This window comes from Juglans microcarpa x Juglans regia, chromosome 5D (assembly GCF_004785595.1).
Source record: "Juglans microcarpa x Juglans regia isolate MS1-56 chromosome 5D, Jm3101_v1.0, whole genome shotgun sequence".
Lineage (NCBI taxonomy): Eukaryota > Viridiplantae > Streptophyta > Magnoliopsida > Fagales > Juglandaceae > Juglans > Juglans microcarpa x Juglans regia.
The window spans coordinates 20,157,842-20,176,192 of record NC_054602.1 but is presented as its reverse complement, the minus strand read 5'-3'; the positions used below and the strand labels follow the sequence as shown (position 1 = coordinate 20,176,192).

Sequence of the window (18,351 nt, the reverse complement as noted above, 5' to 3'; positions counted from 1 at the left end):
AAAATTTAAATTTTATAGATAAAACGACTCTCAAACAAAACCGACCATTATCTGTTCGGTTGGTCGGGTTGAAAAAAAAACGCTTTTAACATAAAGAATTATAGGAATTATATATTTTGGAGGGTATTTTGGAGTTTTTCTTTGTTCTTTTATATATATTTTTATACATGACCTCATAAGTAATATTGTTTGTATCTTAAATTATATTTATAAGGTTTTTGAGTATTATATTTTGCATAATATATATTATGAAAAAAATAATATAATTATTATAATTAAGAGTGACATATATGACATGACCTATGAATCTGACACTAAATAAATGGATTTGGATATGATATAAATGAGTTTCGGTTAAAATGAGTTGACACGATAGAACACGATTAATAAACATGTCAATTATAGATTAAGTTACAGTCAACCCATATAAGTTTATAACTTGAACAAATTCTATTTTCAAGTTTTATAAATACTTAGTTTTATATGACTTTATTTTTGTTGGGATGTAATATTAATATTAGTATTTGACTACTTAATATCTCAAATTGTTAAATTTTTTTTGTTAATATGTAATTATTTTGTGAAAATATTAATTTTATTATATATTACTGGTTTGGGTATTGATAATAAAATATGAAAAAAGCTATACAGCTTCCTCCACACATCGCCTACGTGGCCCTTTCACCCCCCCTGCACGTTGTTGCATCCTTCTCCCCCCCCCCCCCCCCCCCCCATTCAACATTCGGCGTCATTTTCCCCCATCGCCCAGCTCATCGTTACAATAGGCCACCACCCATTTCTGTTCTTCCACCTAGCATTTTTCTGCTTTTCAACATACAAGGGTAAGAAATAAAAGAAAGCATTTTTAATTTTTTCTTCTCGTTTTGTTTCTCCATTTCTAGCATATTGTGTATTTTTGTGTTTAATGGATCTGTGAGTTTGTATTTTTTTTAACTATGTTTTGTGAGGTTTTTGGTTGTTGCAATTTTTTCTGAATTTTTGTGGGGCTTTTGGTTGATTTGTGATTTGTGTTCATCATGTGTCACCTGTTATATATACGAGTCATGTTAGGATTTTAAGGTCTAACTCGTTTAAGTAAACGGATTACGTTTGAGTTAACTGATATAGTTTAATACTCATGACATGATCTAACATGAACACGACCCGTAAACATGAATTACCACCCTAATTATTTCATAAGTTTGACCAAAACTGAATATAAAAAGCTTTGGAAATTTCTATACAACATATGATACAAATTTCTGTTGGCTTCTCTTTTTTTTAATCTTAACATATTTATTTTCACAATTGGAAGAGATATACATTGAATTCTCAAATTGCTAGGAGTTTTTTACCCAGCATTTAAAATTATCAAAACTAATACGCTGCCCTTGAAATTATAGAAAAAAAAAATTCAAATTTCTCATCTTCCATTAAAATAGGATCATCAAGGTTATTGACAGTTGTCATATATTGACCGTTGCCATATTTTCCAAATTCACCATCTCCAGAAAATCAGTCACCTTAATTTTAGAAATCTGTTTAATTTGTATAATTAGTCTACTTACCTTTTATACATGTTTCCATACTTAGTCTTTTGTACATCAATATATTTGTAAAGTGATATACAAATGAATATATAGTTTTGCATAAAAATAATTCTCCCTCTTAGTTTTAACATGGTATCAGCCTAAACCAATCCCTATCCCAGCCACAAGTGGCTAACTCCTCCAACCCTCTCCACCCTCCACCATCGGCGAACCAGGCCCATCTCAACTCTTCTCTGCTGAGTCCCATACCTAGCCTGTTGCTGGAGCTGTACCAGAAGCTGCTCACCTTGCTCGCGCCGTCGTCCTCCATCACTTCCTCGCCTTCTTTTGCCCACTTCGTTGGCAATACCCTAGCCCCTTCTTCATCTGTTTTTTTCCTTTGATCGACTCCGCGAACGTCCCGCGCCCCCTTTACAAAGGAAAGAAAGCCTCAACCAGAACCACATTCCTTTTGCGTGCGGATGTAGCTAAGTGTCTGACTCTATTGGTCATAGTTCCCTGCTGTTGCGGCCGGTGCTCGTTTGCGCGCGCGTGAACCAACCCAACAAACAAGGAAAGGATGCCTCTCGGGGCATCTGAGAATGATTCGAGCCGTATGAAGGGAAACTCTCACGTACAGTTTACCATCACTGGGTGGTGGACAGTGGTGCAAGCCACCATATGTGTCATCGGCGTGCTACCTTTACCAATCTACAGCGCCCTTCTTCTGAGCACACTGTACAACTCCCGAATGGCCAAGCTGTTCCCATCGAAGGCCTCGGCACATGCATTCTCTCCCCTTCCCTTACTTTATCCGATGTTTACTTTGTTCCCCAGTTTTCGTTTAATCTTTTATCAGTTTTCTAAATTACCTTTCATACTTCCTGTGTCATTTTATTCTCTTATCACATTTGTTTATTTCAGGACCCATGATCAATGAGGCCAATTGGAGCTGGTGATCCTTGCAATGGGCTCTAAGTGTACCGGCCTGAATCTTCTCTTGCTTTAGTTACTCAATCTACTGTCAATAAGATCTTATGACATTAATGTCTAGGTCATCCTTCTCGTTTTATTATTCTTAATCTTTTTAATTCTCCATGAATTCTCTCTGATTGAGATGTTTGTGCTCGATCTAAGTACACTCAATTACCTTTTTCTATTAATGCAAATAAAAATGTTTCTTCTTTTAATCGCATTTTTTGTGATATTTGAGGTGTCTATCATACTTCTTCTCTAAGTGGGACTCACTATTTCCTCACCATTGTTGATGTTTTTTTACACACCACTTGGATCTACCTAATACGTTTTAAATCTGAAGCTTTTACTCATTTAACGCATTTTTTGCTCTTGTCCAAAACCAATTTAATACTACTGTTAAAATTATTCGCACTGATAATGGACAAGAATTTCTTTCTCATCAATTTCAAACTTATCTTCAAAATCATGGCGTCATTCATAAACGTACCTGTGTTGAAACTCCACAACAAAATGACGTTGTAGAGTGTAAACATAGACACATTCTAAATGTTGCCCGTAGTCTCCGTTTCCAAGCACATCTCCCATTAAAATTTTGGGGAGATTGTGTCCTTATCGCTGCATATCTCATTAATCATACCCCCAGTCGCATTCTCATGAATAAGTCACATTTTGAAATTCTTTTCAATAAAACACCCAGTAATGATCATCTCTACGTATTCGGGTGTCTTTGTTATGCACAAACCCTTAGTGCTTACTGTGACAAATTTCCTCCCTGTGCTATTAAATGTGTTTTTCTTGGCTATCCCAGTACTCATAAAGCTTACAAACTCTACAATCTTAACACTCATTCCATTTTTTATTCTCGTGATGTCACCTTCCATGAACACCACTTTCCTTTCCAACATATTCCTGCTTCCTCTCCTTCTCATCTTGTCCTTCCACTACCTATCCTTGAAACTCTTATACTATCTCCTCCATCTCCAGAAACTTCTTCTCCCGACTCACCCAAGCCTCCTCTCTCCTCACCTCCGTCTCCTCCCATCTCTCATCCCCACCGCACCATCACTCGTCTCGCCTATCTTCTTGACTACGTTTGTCCTACACGCCACACAGAGCCCACAACATCTTCATTTGCTACACAGGCCTTAGGTACTGCTCACTCTCTGTCAGCTTTTTTTTCATATTCTTGTTTTTCTCCATCTCATCTCACTTTTTAAACTGGTTTTAACCACTTGTGTTGATCCCTCCTGTTATTCTGATGCTATCCGCCACTCCCATTGGCATGAAGCAATGTCTGTTGAAATTTGTGCTTTGGAGGACAACTCCCTTGGACTCTTGAGACACTTCCCCCCAGTAAAAAAGATCATTGGTTGTAAATGGATTTTCAAAACTAAGTTCAAGGCCGATGACTCCATTGAAATGTACAAAACTCGATTGGTTGCCAATGGTTACACTCAGGTTGAAGGCCTTGACTATCATAAGACATTTGCACTAGTTGCCAAAATGACCACTATTCGATGCTTATTGGCAGTTGCTAATGCCAAACATTGGGTCATTCATCAACTCGACGTCAACAATGCCTTCTTACATGACGACCTTGATGAAGAAGTGTACATGACACTACCTCCTGGATACTGCATAAATGGGGAGATCCGTGTCTGTCGGCTTCGAAAATCTCTCTATGGCCTCAAACAAGCCTCCTGTAACTGGTATTTTAAACTAACCTCTGTGCTTTTTGATGCAGGTTTCCATCAGTTTCAGGCCGATCTTTATTTACTCTTGTCACCTCCACCAGCATTGCTCTTGTTCTTGTTTATGTTGATAATATATTGGTTGTTGGTAACGATATCTCTCATATCGAGGTTTTCAAAAGACTCATCTCCACCCATTTCAAAACCAAAGATCTTGGTTGTTTGAAATATTTTCTTGGACTTGAAGTTGCTCGCTCTCACAAATGTATCTTTCTCAATCAATGCAAATATGCTCTTGATATTCTTTTCGATAGTGGACAACTCGGTGCTCGAACTGCCCCCTTTCCTAAGGAACAACACTTGAAACTCAGCACCGAAGACGACAATCTCCTCCCTGATCCTTGCACTTACAAATGCCTAGTTGGCCGACTCATCTATTTGACCATCACCCGATCTGACATTGTTTATGCAGTCAATATTCTCAGTCAGTTCATGCATGCTCTTTGAATTCTCACATGACTACCGCTACTTGTGTTATTTGTTACATCAAAAGCAGTCCAAGCCAAGGCATTTTCTTCTCTTCCTCTAGCAGTATGCATGTCACAGTATACACTAATTCTAATTGGGCCAGTTGTTCCACCACCCGCTGTTCTACCATCGGATATTTCATTCAGTTAGGTACCAGTCCAATCTCATGGCGTACAGAGAAACAGACTACAGTAGCAAGGTCTTCTGCTGAAGTTGAATATCGAGTTATGGTCATCACCACTTGTGAACTCACCTGGTTGAAGCAACTTCTCACTGATCTTGGAATTTCTCATCCCAAGTCCTTCACCTTACATTATGACAACCAATCCGCTCTATACATTGCGCACAACCCCATGTTCTATGAGCGTACCAAACACATTGAGATTGATTGTCACATTGTTCATGATAAAATTTGCTCGGACCTCCTAACAGTCGTTCACACTTCTTCTACTGAACAAGTTGCCGATATCTTCACCAAAGCCTTAGGACAGAAACTTTTTCATCATTTTGCATGGAAGTTGGGAATTACAGATCTCCATGCGCCAACTTGATGGGGAGTATTGACAGTTGCCATATATTGACTGTTTCCATATTGATGGACACCAAGGTGGACCAAGTCTTAAAGATACTTTGCAAGTTTCAGATAGGGTAATCACAAGATCGAGAGTTGAGAAGTGCAAGAAAGCAATGCAAGGATTGGTGCAATCTACTTGGGACTAGTCTAGCAAGAGCCGAGTATTCAAGATGGGCTTGAGAGAAGGAGATCCAGTGATCATCCACGTGATACATGCTATAGAAGAGTGCAACATAAATTAGGGCCTATTATTATATTTATGTGATTGAAGGCATTGAACTTATTTATTTCATTAAAGGAGCTTATTTTATTAGTTATAAGAATTAGTATAGAATAATCGAGCTTGAGGATGTTTGGCCCACATATATTTTATTTTATTGAATTAGGGTTTCAAGAAGTTACTGTACCTACGATGCTATTCATTCAGGGTATTTTTGAAAGAAATGGCTTTATTTTGGCTAAGGTTTTAATTAGGTTTTTATTTAAATACTCTTTGTAGCCTCATTTTAATCAGTTTATGAAATTTGATGAATTTATTCATTGTGAGTTGAGTTTATCTCCTCTTGTTCTTGAATGAACTTTTGAACTTATCAAATATAAATCACAATCTTTGTGGCGTTCTTCTTTATAATTTAGGTTTTTGAGACATGTTCTTCAACGGGTCTAGATTTTCATATAATCTAGGTTCTTGAAATGAGTTTCTCAACGGGTCTACATTTTTCATTGGCTTGATTTTGGCTTTCTTGGGTGAGTTTTCAAATTGATTGTGAGTTCAAGAGATTCCATTTCCACGAGTTCATATCACATATTTTTCAGATTCACCATCTCCAGAAAATCAGTCACCTTAATTATAGGCATCTTTCTAATTCGTATAATTAGTCTACTTACATTTTATACATGTTTCCATACTTAGGGTACGTTTGGAAACTAAACCAAACTCAACTCATCTCAACTCATTATTACAACTTTTTTAAATTTCAACACAAAATATAATAAACAATTCAACGTTTTCAAATCCTAAAATAATAATAATATTAAAAAATAATATTCTAATAATATTTTATCATCTCAACTCAACTCAACTCAACATCTAAATACAACCTTAGTCTTCTGTACATCTATATATTTGTAAAGTAATACACAAATGAATATACGGTTTTGCAAAAAAATAATTCTCCCTATTAGTTTTAACATCCCTCTTAGTTTTAACAAAGGTCATCATGTCATGCAATCTATTTTTCATTCATCTCAATTTTAAAACTCAATTTTTTATAATTAAAATGAAAATTATTAATAAATTAGTGAGTGATATAAATTAGTGAGACAATATCATTACTCTAATTTTTTATCTTTTAAAATTACATTCAAAACCATTGCAACCAACAAGCCTCCCTCCCAACTAGTTATCGTAAATGGGCAAAGGCAAGAGACACGATGTTAATGGTTGTTGAAAAAGCAGCCGACTGATGAAGACACCGATGTGTTTAGGAGCAAGACAATATATACTTATTTGTTGACAACTTCTAGAAGCCAACTGTTTTACTTTTTTGTTCCAATGCTTCGAAAATTCAAATACAACGTCGTCGGACGCCATCCATCCATCCTAGAAATCTCCGTACGCTTCTTTCTCTTCTTGGAATAGAAATGAAAACTTGCAAACTTTTTTTTCATATTATTGGTCCAAAAGCCTTGTATTCTCTCTCTACTTCAATTTTCATTTGAATAAGAATAATGTTAGTATGTTATCTCATTTTGATTGCTTATATATTTATTTTTTATTTTTTATTTTTTTATTTACTGATTAAGGAATTGACTATTAGTATATTGATATATATTTTTATTTTTTAAAAATGTTTAAATATGTTACAAAAATGTGAAAAAGAAAAAAAAAATAAATTTTACCTAGGCGGCACGCCCAAATTGTCACTACTGGGTGACAGCCTAGCATCACTATTTTCATTTAATTATTTTTCAATACCATATTAACATTTTCTTAATATTAGCTTTTATTTGTGATGAAAGGTTAGAGTCCAAATACATTATCTTTAAAGAATGTTTGGAAATAATTTCCATCTCATTTCATTTCATTCATCTCATCTCATTTCGTTTCCAAACATCATTCAAACACATATACTTTTAAACTAATCATTACAACCTTTTAAAATTAATCATTACAATTTTTCTAAAATTTCAAACAAAAAACAAAAAATAATTTAATTTTTTCAAATCTCAAAACAAAAATAATATTAAAAAATAATATTATAACATTATTTTAATTTTATAATATTTTTTTATTCAACTTTCTCTCTCTTATTTTTCAAAGCCAATAAATACTTAATTTAAACAATCTCATTATTATTTACTAACCCTCTTATTTCTATTTATAAAATTCTCATTTTATTTTATTCCTCAAATATCCATTTAAATTTTGAGAAAAAGATAATTATTATTGTTTATCGTAAATTTTATTATTATTTTTTACGCCGACGGTGGTGATGTGATATTTTGAATTTTTAATAGCTATTCATTTATGTAAGAAATGAGTACCCATAGTGGACACCCTTTCATGTTCTCTTAGAGGTTATGAACTGAGCCACTTCATGAGATTTGATGGCTGACTCTTAATGGCCAGCCAGAGGGTTACACTAGAGAGATATAGTCTCTCCCCCTCTTTGGAGAAAACACTTGGATAAACAAGTTTTCTCTCTTAAATGGTTCTCTCTAGTTACGGCATCTAGACTATGGAACGTGTGAGTATTGCTCTGGTATTACAACGTAGTATACTCCACCATCGATGTGAAGATCATAGACGAACAACAATGCTGGAGAATCCGTAAAACAACCGTACTAGATTCGAGATATTTCTTATGAGGTAATATCGCTCCTGCTGTACATTCTGATCTAGTATTTCAAACAATTTAAGAAACATTAAATTAATTAACATTCAAATATATTTTGAATAAAATGACATTATCGTTACTCTGAATAAAATGACATCCGCCGGTGCAGAAATGTTCAAAAATACTTGTAGGCCTACACTGGCACTCTTCAACTTATGCTCTAGAAGAATGCTATGCATCAACTACTATTCACTCTCACATCTCATACTTATAGTTTTTTTTATAAGATGTGAGAGTATTTTTTATAAGGTGTAAAAATATTTTTAATAAGGTATGATATATAGAATGATAAATAGTGATTGATGAAAATAATTTTTTTTTTATGTTGTAATGTGCTAACAAAATCTCTAAAAAATTGTTTAAAGAGAGATTGATAATTTTTTTTGAACATTTAGAAATATAAAGAAATTGAACTGCTGATAATTCAAAAAGAGTGCCATGACTTTTTAGAAACTTCTAAAAAATATTATTTAAAAACCTCAAACGGTCAAACCACTGAACTATTAGCTAAGGTGTCCATATCAGACACGGTTTCATGAACTCGTGAAATAATGGTCCAAATTTCATTTTTTCTTTTGCTACGTTTTGAGGTAAAATATATATCAATTTATCTCAAATTAATTATTAATAAATTAATTATTTTTTTAATTTTTTAAAATTACACATCTCTCATTTCACTTTATACATTTAAACAAATCTTAATAAGATATAGAAAATATTACTATTTATAGATTTATTTAGAATATCTGAAATCATTTCACATCTAAACTCAGACATAAGTGCCGTTTAGAGAATGAGTTGAGATTAGATAAAAATTAAAAATTAAATAAAATATTGTTAAAATATTATTTTTTAATATTATTATTATTTTAAAATTTGAAAAAATTAAATTATTTATTATATTTTATATAAAAATTTAAAAAAGTTATAATAATAAGATAAGATAAAATAAAATGAGGTAAAACAATTTGATTATTCAAACGGTGGTTAGACTCCATGCCATTTTCATATTTTTACATGCATATGTCTATCATTTTCCATTTTTATTTCCTCTAATTTCCTTACCAAACCTTGTAAACAGGCGTTAAGCTGACCGAAGACAAGTCCCTTCAGGCCTCCACCCTCTACTTTTCTCCTCTCCAGAATTTCTTCCTCCTCTTCTCCTCCTCCTCCTCCTCAGTGTCCTCATTCTTCTTCTCCATTGCTTTCGCTTTCCCTTCTCTGTAAGATTTTTTGTTCATTCCCATACAGTTTCCAAAGACTCGTATTTGTGAGCTTTTTCTCTGTGAAGACTGCTCTCTCCTCCTGCTATTTCCATGGCCGGCCGTTACGATAAAAACCGTTACGATAAAAACCCTTTCGACGAAGAAGAAGTCAATCCCTTTTCTGTGAGTATTTATCTGCTTAATATGTTATCTCTGTAGTCTTACTTGTTGTCTTCGAAAATTCAACTTTGATTTTCCTTTTGAGTGATTTGCTTGTTTTCGCGGTGTTGAACGTAGAAACTGATTATGAACACTTTATGGTGGGAGAATTATTGAAATTAATAGTTTTTTCATGGGAGCTTTGGTTAGTTGTTAATTTGGTTGACTTTATGGTTGATGTAGGAAGTGAAGTTAATTTGTTTAATTTTTATTATTGCTGGTTCATATTGTTAGATTGAAGTTTGTCCTGAATTGCTTTATATTCTCCTCCCTTAGCTACCTTTGCTTGTTTGACCTTAAGTCGTGATGTTTTGGTATTGTTTCGTTGGAAACAAGCAATATACTCAATCTATGCGGGATCCCATTCACCACCCCTATATACTCAATCTGGAGTATTTTTTTTTTTTTTTTATAAGTAAACTCAATCTGGAGTATTTATATCAGATGTATTAATAATTGGTTTCTTGGTTTGATTCTAAGATGAATGATCCCTTTTCGTCTGAACACAATGTTATGTCATCAGTTGGAATATCCAATTTGAATTGATTTATGTTTCATCTAAAACATGATTTGTAGTATTATTCAATTTTAATTTTCCTTTAGGTGAATAACTATAAAATTTGAATGTTTATTCTGCTCTCATTCTCTGCAAAGTCCTAAGTATCTGATTAGATGATTTGGACATGTTATGTAGTGTCCGAAGTAAAGGTTTATATTGTCCTTATTAATTTAAAGAGAAAAATGTTTTTAATTGTCATAAATGTTTACATCCTGCCTCCATGGAATTTTAATTGCATAACTTCTTTGTTTTTGGAAAATATTGTTGATATATGTTTTCAACATAGTCTTATTGCAACTTCTTATCACCACAATTTTTACAACAGGATCCAGCAGTTAGGGGAAAGGCTGGACAGCCAAACTATGGTGGAGGTGCATTTTACACAACAGTAAGCGGTTTTTCTTATTTTTAACTGTCACGAAAGCTTTTTTCACCCTCTTTCAAGTTGACAATTTATTGACACTGTTATATACATATATATGTGTGTGTGTGTCTAGATAATTGATTTAGCATATGGAATCTGTACTTTTTCGTTTTGTACTAATATTAGTATGATGCTCAATTGAAGATTGACTCTGGATGAAGTTTTCTCTTTTACTGTTTATCATTCTCTTGTTAGCACAATCTTTTGCTCTGTTTGGTGAAAGTTTTTGTTTGAATATCAATAAAAACTAATAAGATTGAAATATCAAAGCATTCATGCTGCGGTAAGTCTACACAAATGGATTCTTGTAACTTGCTTTTCCACAATTCTAATAATCACAGGCATGGTACTTGAATACATGTATCTCCACCTCCAATGATTCAAAGCCATGGCCATAGGTGATATTGTTCTACAATAGCATCCTTTTCCTTCAGTATGAGCATCCTTTTCCATAACTTTCAGGTGGCAACATCCAAGAATGAAAATGAGCAAGAGGATTACTGATGGTTTTACACTACTGTGTCATTTTTGCAAGTTAAAGTGATGAGTTTACCCCCAACCACTTCTTTGTTATGTAACAGTTTCTCCAAAACTTTTATAGTGACTGGAATGTGCATTGTTGTATTGTTTTCTATATTACATCATTATATGTCATGAACTGTGGGGAAATTTCATCCGAGTGCTGCTTGATTTTTTCTTTACTTTATGTTTTTGTTATTCTCTTTCAAAGGTATTATCTTTTCAAAATGGTGGTGCTGCCTAGTGTAGATGGTTAGCTTATTTGTTTGTAGACACTAGGCTTGAGTTTGAACCCTCTTTAATTGGAGGGGGAGACAAAGGCTGGGTACAATTTATAGGAGGAGATATCCAAAGGCACTGCTGTGTAGAGGATTGTATTTTGTTTGTATTATGTGGTGATTTTGGTTTATCTATCTTTCTTCCAAATTTTAGGGTTGTGCTCCCCATATCCCCCCCCCAAAAGGCAGAAAAAGAAAAACAAAAAAGGAATAATGGAATCAATAGAAAGGAAAAAAAGGACCTAAAAAAAAGCTTTCTTCCTTCTTGAACTCTTACATATCGTTGTACTTGCTACATTTTCAGAATCCTGCAACAAACTCTAGGCTTTCACCTCTGCCGCCTGAACCTGCTGGTTTCAACTATGGGCATGATGCGACAATTGATATACCCATTGACACAGCTACAGGGGGACGAAATTTTAAGGTCATTGAATACCTGAGTCCATGTTTTTCCTTTTTTACTTTTTAGGGTTAAAGAATTGATATTGACTTTTCTTACTATAATCTGTTTCAAATTTAGGATTTGCAAAAGAAAGAGAAGGAGCTCCAAGCTAAGGAGGCTGAATTGAGAAGGCGTGAGCAGGTCTAGATTTGATGGAATCCAAATTCTGAATTCTCCTATTACTGAAAAACTGTAGACCTAACTAGTGTCATTCTTAATTTTTAACATGGTAGCTGGCAAGGCTTGTCTGTTGATTTTAAATTTGATGCACTTATGCTTTGCTCATTTGGTCATATTTGGCATTACATTTTATGACGCCATACTGAGATTAAGTCAACTAAGCAGTAATACACTAGCATTCAAGAGTCACTGAAGGCAATCCAGTTACGCATTGATAGGGTTAAAAACCATGGTTGGCTGTTTTATATGGATCAACAGATATTTTCTCTCAAAGTGTTAGCTCTTATTTAAATAACAGTAAAGTATGCTTTGCACCCTCCACTGCTAGATTTCTTATACTTTGCACTCCAAACTACCAAAATTGATATATTGCACTATTGAACTACCAAAAAGCCGCAATGTGCACCCTCCATTAAATTTCAACTGTCAAGATTGTACCACCTCATCTATTTCCTGTCCGACTGCTAAAATTGGACAATGGTGCTTTTTGTAAGCTTTTGGTAGTTAGAAGATGCAATGTGTCGCTTGGTAGTTTGATGTGCAAAGTGTAAAATGCTTGGTAGTTGAAAAGTGCAACGTGAGTTTTCTCCTTTAAATAATATATAATGACTAAATTTATGTGACTAACATGTGAAAATTGTTTGGTGTCCATCTCTAACATGATCACTTCCTAACAAATTATAACTTAGCATGGATATTAGAGCTTGAAGATTTTTCGAACCAACCAAAAATAAGATTGCCTCTGTTGGTCTAATTTTTTCCTCTTACATCTTCTGTAAAGGTCTGAAGGTATCGTTTTCTGTTATTTTCATTGCACAATTATGGCCATTTTGCTTCTTGATTCAATGTTTTTTAGTTGATTTGAGTCATCTCCATGATTCATGAATTTCACCAATCAGCTTTTTCAATGCAGGAGGTAAAACGGAAAGAAGATGCTGCCGCACGAGGTAATTTACTCTGCCTGTTTATATTTAAATTTTGTACTTTTGGCCCTGGCAGTGGGCCCTTGCTTTCTGATTTGCCTATTTATTAGTTTTCTCTTGTTTAAGAGGAATATGCACTATCAAAGCCAGTTTGCATCTAAATGCAATATGCCATATTGAGTGTACCATCTCACTTTATTGATATATCTATATTATCAAGTTGGCTGTTTAATTGTCCAATATACTTTGCGCCAGTTCTTTTCATTGCGAAGTTGTTTTTTCTGATAGTTGTCTCATAAAATTCATAGTTTCATTTTTCTGTTTTGACTGCAGCTGGAATTGTTCTTGAAGAGAAGAATTGGCCTTCTTTTTTTCCAATTATCCATCATGATGTTGCAAATGAAATACCAATCCATCTGCAAAAACTGCAGTATACTGCATTTTCAACATTCTTAGGTCTGTCAGACTTTTCCTGGTTTTATGTTTATATCTTTGACATAATAGGATCTCACTCAGGATGCTACAGTCTATGATCAGTGGTCTTATGTATTAATCACTGTTAACATCAATCCTTTTATGCTAGACGAGGGAAAAGTTTTGTTCATAAAAAAGAAAAAGGACGGGGGAAACTTCTTTGTTTTAGGAAGAAAATGTGAAGGGTGGGAAGTTTTTTTTTTTTTTTTTTTTTGGGGGGGGGGGGGGGGGGGGGGGGGGGGGTGGGTTGTTCACCCTAAAAATATTGTTAGTTCAATGGGTTTATTCTGCAACCACTGGTATCTTTTGTTTTATTTGGGATTACTTGTGTTTTTTTCCATCCTGAGGTAATTTGAATCATATAGTTTGGGATTTTTATGCCAATTATCTGTTGGAATAAAATTGGAAGGGGTGAAGAAGATTTGAGATATAATAAAATATGACTAGCCTCGTTTGTTTTCTCAAACCATCTCATCTTGTCTCATTTTATTTCATCTAATTATTACAACTTTCCCAAACTCCTACACAAGATACAATAAACAATTCAACTTTTTCAAATAAAAAAAAATATTAAAATTTTTTATTGTAACAATATTTTATTCAACTTTCAACTTTCATCTTATCTCATCTCATCTGTATAACCAAACAAGGCCTTACCTTGGAACACCCTGAATTGAATATAGGAAGGTAGTGAATGAGATTCCACATTATTCGTGAGGGAGATGTTCCTGCTCTTTATAATGATTCCAAGGGGCTTTGATTCCACAGTTTTGATTTAAAATTGAGCTTTTATGACAGAATCCAGTTCTGGTTTCTATGTGAGATGAAGTAATTTTTAGTGGGTGCTATGATAAACAATGCATTTTGATCTAAGCCACTGAAGGTGATTGACACTAGTGATGGATGGTTATACTATGCAGGATTGGTTCTATGCCTTACTTGGAATGTCATTGCTGTTACTGTAGCATGGATTCAGGGAGAAGGTGAGAGATCAGAAATATGCTCCGTGTCCTGGATATGGGGGACACTTGATATTGATTTAAGTCCTTAAATGCAGTGAATCTTCATCTTACTTTGTGTTTGGTTGTAGGTGTGAAAATTTGGTTCCTAGCCATTATCTATTTCATAGCTGGGGTACCAGGAGCCTATGTGTTGTGGTATCGGCCTCTTTATCGTGCTTTTAGGTACTTATTACACATGTTGCCCTAATTTTGTCTCCATATGTTTATAAGGATGAGAAATCTTTCCATGAAGCCTGGACATGTGAGACTTCGACAAAGGAGCCTTAACAATAGTCTGTGATTATCTTCATAAACAACTCTTCTAATTAGATAGGTAGAAATTTGAGATTCTTATGGACGTCTGGAATAATCAACAGAAGTGTATATATGTGACTGTAATGTGTATATCTTCTCTTGGATCAACTTGGACATGTGTTGTTCTGACAGAGAATGTTTATGCTGTGCATTTGCCCATTTACCAATGCTAACCAGAACAAATAATTGGAGTGAAAATACACATGTAATTTCAAGCTGTATAACTGTTGGTTTACTGAGTATGCTTGAAGTCTCTCTTTTATTTCTCTTGCAGGACTGAAAGCGGCATCAGCTTTGGATGGTTTTTCATTTTTTATGCAGTAAAATTCTTACATTTCTTCCTTAGTTTTTCTACACAATTTGAGGATTGAAAGATACCGAATTTCACTTGTTCTGTTTTCATCTGCTCACAGGTCCACATTGGCTTCTGCATTGTAGCTGCGATTGCTCCTCCTATATTTTTCAAAGGAAAATCTTTCACGTATGTTCCTTTCAAAATTCGAAGTTCTCTCTTTAGAATGTTGCTGGGTTTTTTTTGTTTGAAGTGGGAATACTGCAAGATATCGGGTGTTTAATCACATTTCCCATGGGCTTATTCACTTGTTTTTTCCCTATATTATCTTTCGAATTAAAAAAGTTAAAAAAAAAATGGTTGGTTGTTGCATTTGCTAATTTTGATGGAGACATGCAGTGAAAAGTCCTTGGGGTTGGCTAAGGCCTTGGTCTTGGGGGTATGCTCCCCTTAGGTCAAGGGTTCAAGCCCTTGGGTGCCAACAATTTATAGGGTCCACGTTCCATTAGTGAAACCTGATGATTTACTTGATCTGTATCATGCCGGTGCGTTACACGGTTCTAAGGTTTAACCGGGTAAAAGGCATGTTGTAGTTGTATGGTCTCCGGGGTTCCTCATCATCAAAAAGTTAATGGTGATGGAGACATGCGTATGCAGTGAAAGATTATGTATCTAAAACAATGAATATATGCCCTCTTGTGCTGCTAATGGTTGGTTGTTGGGTGCATTGGAACAGGGGCATTCTGTCTGCGATTGATGTTGTGGACAAGCATGCTGTGGCTGGGGTAAGGATGCTTGTACCGTACTTTATTATTATGGAATATAAGTTAATTCGAAAGTGTCTCATTGGTTATTAAATTGTGGTCATCTATTATGTTACTAATTCTGAACCTTGATCGTGCTGTCTTTTTTATTTGTAGATCATGTACTTCATTGGATTTGGATTATTCTGTCTTGAAACAGTAATCAGCATCTGGGTTCTTCAGGTCAAAGATTCTCCTCACCTAAAATCAGGAAAACAAATGCACACTTTCCGTGCATCCCTTACTTCAGTTCTTTGTTTTGATCTGATGTGTTCTTTTTCTCTTATTTTGTTTTCAGCAAGTTTACATGTATTTCCGAGGTAGTGGAAAAGCCGCTGAGATGAGGCGAGAGGCTGCAAGGGGAGCTGCAAGGGCAGCACTATGAAGTGGCAAAAGGCGAGACAACAACCGCACGTATGGACCTAGATTGTATATGGACTTAGCCTCATAAAATGTAGATAGAGAGACGAATCGCTCGAGTTTGCTGTTTCTTACACCTTTTTACTCTTTTTTTCTATAGCTTTGATCTGAGTGCTACCATTTGTTCATGTGGTTTACTGGAGTTTGGTTAAGAGGACTATGATAAACAAGCTACAATCACTTCTGTATTTAAGTTGATCCTATGTACTTCTACCTCACCTGTCATTCTCAATCCATCCAGTTTATAGATGGGCATGCAGAAATTAGTTCAGTCCTAAGTGGGTGTTTAAACTGGAGTGTAGCACTGATGGTCAAACTGGTTAAACAGGGTGATCCCCTGCCCATGCCTTCACCCTGCTGATGTAAATTCAACTTGATAATCGAAACCACTTTGATAAGCAACTTGAAAGAACTCTCTCTAAATAACATTTTGGGAAGCCATTGCCAACAATTCCCCCGTGTGGCCAAAGGAATGCATGCGCATGCTGTGTTGATAGTTTTAACTTTCAAGAACAATTAATCAATTAATTTTGCTCAGTAGTGAGTTGCTTCTTCATCACTACTAACCAGCAGTGTAGTCAGCATGCATACAGTCGCTTCTCTTGCTTTATGATTACCCCTTCCATTTTTTCTCTCATATATGTAATTTAAGTTGAAATTCATATCTATCTGCCCATAAAAAAGAACAAGAAATTCATATATATGTGTTTAGAGCTATTTTGCGTGGGCTGGATAATATCTTCTCAAAGGCCCCATTCAACAGTAGAGGTTTGGCCATTTGAAGTGCTTTCGGGCTGCGCCATTTTTAGGCGTTAACAACATACTTCCACAGAAATAACATCAATGACATCCTCAAACATATTTAATAATATTATAGGCTCCACAAAGTCTAATAAAATCAGCAAGCTCTAACAACACCAACATAAGAAAAATGAAAAAGTTCTCAAAATAAGACTCTCAAATACTCCTATTGTACTTATCCCACCGCACACAACTAGTCTTGCCCACACATTCTATTCTTTATCTCGAGTTGAACCATCAAGATCATATAAAAATATTAAAGGTGACTCAGTGAGTTATCAACAATTCATTAAACAGTGAACATATAATAGTATATAAACATGAGCCAATACAGAATGCAGAACAAAACAGATCATCAAATTATCAGAGCGAACCTTATAAATATTTATTTACAACAATAAAATATGCAGAATCCTTTGGCATAAGCATAACTGAACAAAATCATAACAGAACATATTTCACGTTTAGCACCCGTGGTTGGGTTGTCCAAACCCTGACGGCTAATTGAGCAGAAATAGAATGTGAAATCTTTCCCTTATTATTCTCGGAGCCCTGAGTGTGCACATAGAAAAGACTACGCGGAAAACCACTTTGTTTCCAAAGTAGGTGTACCAGAAATAGAGATGTTGGTACCAACACAAACAGAGGCCATAGTTTTACACCCATGGTAAGGTTGAGATGGAAGCAAAAGCATAATGTCATGCTAGAGGTTTTCAGATGCAACATTTCACATCATAACATAATACTGAACAAATATAGATCATATTCATATCATTTTGTATAAAATTTTCAGTTTTCATATTCGCTCTTTTTATACAGTTGATAAACAGAGTGCCAAAAATACTCATGTCAATACTAGTCATGACAAAATATTTTTTTTCTTATTCAGATATAGCGAGTTATGAAGAAAAATGACTGAAGTTGATTCCAATGTTCCATAACAAAATAGAGTTCCGCTTTTGAGCGGTCCATTCGTTGTTGAGGCATAAACAACCAACAATAAATGTGCGTCATATCAGCAATTCCAGAGAAACTACAATAAGCTCATTACACTGAATTTCCTCTTAAATCTTTTCCTCACCCCTTCATAAATTGTTTTCGAGCCCAAATAAAAGCTTTCGAACAACATCTTCTCCTCATTGCCGCAATGAACCCAACGCTAGTTTGGACAAAGTGAACCCATCTCCCCGTCGTTCCCGTCGCCCATCTCCTCGTGGTTTTTTTTTTTTCCTGTTGCCCATCTCCCATCTGGAGTCACCATGGGTGTCTTGCATGATGGTAATTTGCAAGCCACAC

General features: G+C 34.9%; 1 protein-coding gene across 1 annotated transcript; it reads left to right on the top strand.

Annotated features, from left to right (window-relative positions):
* The first annotated feature begins 9,244 nt into the window (after positions 1-9,244).
* On the top strand, positions 9,245-16,525 carry LOC121264577 (secretory carrier-associated membrane protein 3-like). Its single transcript, XM_041167837.1, has 13 exons — positions 9,245-9,588; positions 10,509-10,571; positions 11,709-11,828; positions 11,925-11,987; positions 12,940-12,973; positions 13,283-13,405; positions 14,344-14,406; positions 14,514-14,607; positions 15,014-15,059; positions 15,153-15,220; positions 15,768-15,816; positions 15,952-16,017; positions 16,133-16,525. The coding sequence occupies exons 1-13, from the start codon at positions 9,517-9,519 to the stop codon at positions 16,217-16,219; spliced, it is 948 nt and encodes a 315-aa protein (XP_041023771.1). The 5' UTR covers positions 9,245-9,516; the 3' UTR covers positions 16,220-16,525.
* Positions 16,526-18,351: the final 1,826 nt, after the last annotated feature.